General features: G+C 29.1%; 1 protein-coding gene across 1 annotated transcript; it reads right to left on the bottom strand.

Annotated features, from left to right (window-relative positions):
- Window positions 1–2111: 2111 nt before the first annotated feature.
- On the bottom strand, window positions 2112–3073 carry LOC107872434 (sulfated surface glycoprotein 185). The gene has a single exon (XM_016719140.2). The coding sequence runs from the start codon at window positions 2913–2915 to the stop codon at window positions 2466–2468; it is 450 nt and encodes a 149-aa protein (XP_016574626.1). The 5' UTR covers window positions 2916–3073; the 3' UTR covers window positions 2112–2465.
- Between the last annotated feature and the right edge of the window lie 331 nt (window positions 3074–3404).

The raw sequence follows: 3404 nt of genomic DNA, 5'->3' as shown, positions 1-3404 counted from the left end.
TAATTTTAATTCTTCATTTTCTAACATTAAATATAAATTTTCACCTATTTTCTTATACCTTCTCCCTAGATTAGAAAATACTATTTTTATTTTTAATCTTTCATGGTTTTCATATATTTTTTCATCTATTATAAATTCTTCTTTGTTCATTTTTATTTAATTGTTAATAGATCATGTTGGTATGTATATTCTAGACTATCTATTGTTGATTCTAAATTTAATATTTCTTCTTTTTGTGCATTTGTTGAGTTTTTACTAACTCCGGCAATTATGTTATATTGTAGTCTTTCTATCCTTATTTTTAATTCTTTACGTTTTTCAGATATTATTTGCTTTAATTCTTTATATTTTGGTAATTTTTGTATGTTATTCATCTAAATAATATTTTGGGGAAATATCTAAATCTAGTTTTATCAAATAAGTCATAATTAATAAATTAATCAAATAATAGTTAATTAATCAAATAAATCCAAATATATACTACTTCCGTAACTTTAAACAACGTAAGCTCTGATACCAATTGTAGGGGGTGCGGATAACTTGTGTGATAAAATATATCTATTTAACATCCTTATAATCCTAATTATCCAGTTTGTTCTACTCAAACCTATTTCATTAAAAAAATTTAAAGCAACAATTAATCAAAAGCTAAAAATAAAGGTGAAATTGTTAAAATATTTTCTCCAAGCAAAATTGGTAGAGAGTAATAAAGATAACATGAATTAGGGAAAATCAATTTCAATTGATCTCAGTGTAGTAAGATAAGAATGATATTCAATCAAAGCAAGTAATGCACAAACACCACACTGTTGAACATAACTACATCAGAGATATTCAATTCAATCATATCTAAGCATAAAATCAATCCCAAAAGGATAATTGAGAGATAAATATGCTATAATATTCAAATTCAGTAGTAATCAGTAAATAAAATCTAATAAAAGTTCGAATCCACTAATTTACATATCAAAAAAGACTAACAAAAATGACTAAAAGTATGGTGTATGAACAAAATGGAGCTGAGATTTAAACTCAATTTTTAACGAAAATCAGACGACCAATCCAATTTTTTTTATTTTTTTTTTAAAATTACATTAAAAAATCAAGAGAGAATTTAGAAAAACTGAACCATAATTCATAGTCATCAGAAAACAACAGCAAAGAAATAAATCTTGGACCAAAAAAACTCAAAAAACTAGCTTATGAGGGAGAATTACCTAAGTCCAAATAAGAGGATCAATTATCCTTTTTTTTTTTTCCTTATGTGGGGATCTTAACAACAACCAACATTGGAATAATTAGGTATCACTGGAACAGAGGCTTATAATCAAATCTCGCGGGAGGACATGCAACAACCATTGGAAAATTCTTAAACATGTAGATTGGAAGAAGAAAAAGTGAAATGTGGAACAAAAGAAAGCCGACAATTTGAAAGGAATATGTCAATGAATACACACGTGTTTTAAAGATACAATACACACGTAATTGACTCTTTAGTTTATCGTTTTTGGTACAACTTTTAATATATTTGGTACAACAACTACATGCCATGATAGTCCTAGTCTTCTTGGCTTATAAATAAGATATATATATATATATATATATTATTCATGATATTATTGAATTTTTTGTGTGGCATTACTTTTAGCCTATGTACTAATTGTATATCTTATTCTTATTTTTTTATTTCTTATTCGGTATTTAATATCTAAATTGAAGCCGCATTATTTTATATTGTACATTGCAGGTCTCTTAATATTTTTATTCATAGTCAATATTATAAGATATATGACTAATACATAAGAAACAATGATACTATTAATACAAGGATTATATTAATAAATATGGTTAAAGACAGAATTATCTTTAATGCATCAAATCAAACAATGAATAAAAAATAATCTAACATAGATAATCTCATAGTATAACTAATCTCAATATTATTAATCCCGACATCATTAATAAGCTCAATTAAATACTATTTTTATATCCTCATCCAAATAACCTCTTAATTACTTCATATTTTTTTATACTGTATAATTACTTTAAAATTTATAATTAAACACACACAACCCCCCTCCAAAGAAAAAACAAAAGAACAGGATGAAAGGTAGAGAAAGGATTTATGATTAGGTTAAATATGAAAAGAAAAAACATTACTGACAACAAATTCACAAAAAGAAACAAGGTAGAGAAGAACATTAAAGGGTTGTCGCGCTAGGGTGATACAGATGGATATGACGATTATAAGATAATAACTCTAATTAGCACTAACCTAAAATGATTAAAATAATATTCTTAGCCACTAAATTTCTTGTTTTTGAAATATGCAGCTAGCTCTCCTTCATATACTCGTTACATTTGATGCATCCACATAAATTTTCTGAATTTGGAAGTATGGTTCCAAAAGTGACATTGGTTCGCCAGTTCAGGCTCAAACTCCTCGCTTTACATCGTCATCAAATTCAACTCAAAGTAAGCAATCCCAAGAAAAATCCACCAAGCAAAAGTGAAAATCCGCTAGAAGAGTCCCTTTTGGCACCATTAAAATATTGATCAACAGGGTACAAATTCCCTGGAGGACCATTCATGTATATGTATTGTGGATTTGGTATATTTGGACTATATCCACCACCACTACCATCACCACCACCCTCGGAAGGAGGAAGAGGAGGAGGAGGAGGACAGTATCCGCTTGGGGACTTTTTTGGTGGTGGAGGTGATGGTGGTGGCGGTGATGGTGGTGGTGGGGGTGGTGAAGTTGGTTGATTACATGGATTGTTACATGGACATCCACCACATTTGTTCTCAATATTAGCCTCATCAAGTTTTCTTGGATTATTCAATCCATTGGTTATTTGTGTAGAAGCCACAAGAATGAGAAAAAGAAGTGGGAGTTTTGACATAATTCCCATGAGAATATTGAGTTCTTGATTGTGTGAACTGAAATTTCTTTTTCTTGGTCAAGACAATTGGATAAAAGAGCGTGTAATGAAAGAAATGGTAAGTTAGGTGTGGTGACTTTAGGTGAAGAAAGCCACTAAAATCAAATGAAATGAAAGGGAAGTCTTTATTTATAAGAAATGAGAGCGGTTTGTTTACGCTACTTATAAGTGCATGGAAGTTGCATAAAAGGAAATGGGTGAGACAATTTGGTGGAATATGAGCTAGAAATGTATGGGTTTTATCTCAACATAGACCAAAAAAAGAAATACTAGGTGATGTTCTCATTAGTGAACAGAGTTAATTAATATAAGTTATGGGAAAGGGGTGATAGATATCCCATGAATTTAGTCGATTTATGTAAAAACTGGCTCGAACTTCATTATTAATATTATAAAAAACTAAATGCATATTTTAGCGATTCTAGCATTTCTAATTAAGTGATTTAAAAATAGGGATAT

The sequence above is a fragment of the Capsicum annuum genome, chromosome 5 (genome assembly GCF_002878395.1).
Source record: "Capsicum annuum cultivar UCD-10X-F1 chromosome 5, UCD10Xv1.1, whole genome shotgun sequence".
Classification (NCBI taxonomy): Eukaryota; Viridiplantae; Streptophyta; class Magnoliopsida; order Solanales; family Solanaceae; genus Capsicum; species Capsicum annuum.
This window is presented reverse-complemented; position numbering and strand designations above follow the sequence as displayed.

Excerpts from the sequence above, each read along its gene's own strand:
- LOC107872434 (XM_016719140.2), bottom strand. The coding sequence starts at position 2,915 with ATGGGAATTATGTCAAAACTCCCACTTCTTTTTCTCATTCTTGTGGCT.